We start from the raw sequence: 384 nt of genomic DNA on the forward strand, positions 1-384 counted from the left end.
GGGGGGGGGGGGACGTTTGTACTTACGACTTCGAGGTGGTTTCTCTGTTGGGTATCGTAAAAAGCGCGAAGCTCCCTTATGATATCTGTAGGGGGAGTTAGGTTGCTTGGTCGTGTCGGGGAGTTTTCTTGTTCACAGGTGAAAAGCAGCAGAGACGTTCTCCTCCTCCTTTTCCTATCCACGCGTCAACGAGAATACGGAAGTCCTATCATTACGACAGATTCGTCTCGTGTGTATATCAATCTGTCAGTCTAGTAACGTTTCTGGATGACCTTCTTCTCAACGCACAACACACAAGATCGAGGGAGGAGGGGGAGCGACTCCTTCTATCTGTCTCTCTATCCCGTAGACTTTTTTTCTCGCATCTTGTTATATAGTAGTCAA

General features: G+C 47.9%; 1 protein-coding gene across 1 annotated transcript; it reads left to right on the plus strand.

The window, feature by feature from the left end:
* Nucleotides 1–357, plus strand: CSUI_011339 (uncharacterized protein). The gene has a single exon (XM_068071439.1). The coding sequence runs from the start codon at nucleotides 79–81 to the stop codon at nucleotides 253–255; it is 177 nt and encodes a 58-aa protein (XP_067916584.1). The 5' UTR covers nucleotides 1–78; the 3' UTR covers nucleotides 256–357.
* Nucleotides 358–384: the final 27 nt, after the last annotated feature.

Source organism: Cystoisospora suis (genome assembly GCF_002600585.1).
Source record: "Cystoisospora suis strain Wien I chromosome Unknown contig_10939, whole genome shotgun sequence".
NCBI classification, from domain to species: Eukaryota; Apicomplexa; class Conoidasida; order Eucoccidiorida; family Sarcocystidae; genus Cystoisospora; species Cystoisospora suis.

Coding starts and splice junctions, on each gene's coding strand:
- CSUI_011339 (XM_068071439.1), top strand. CDS start 79: ATGATATCTGTAGGGGGAGTTAGGTTGCTTGGTCGTGTCGGGGAGTTT.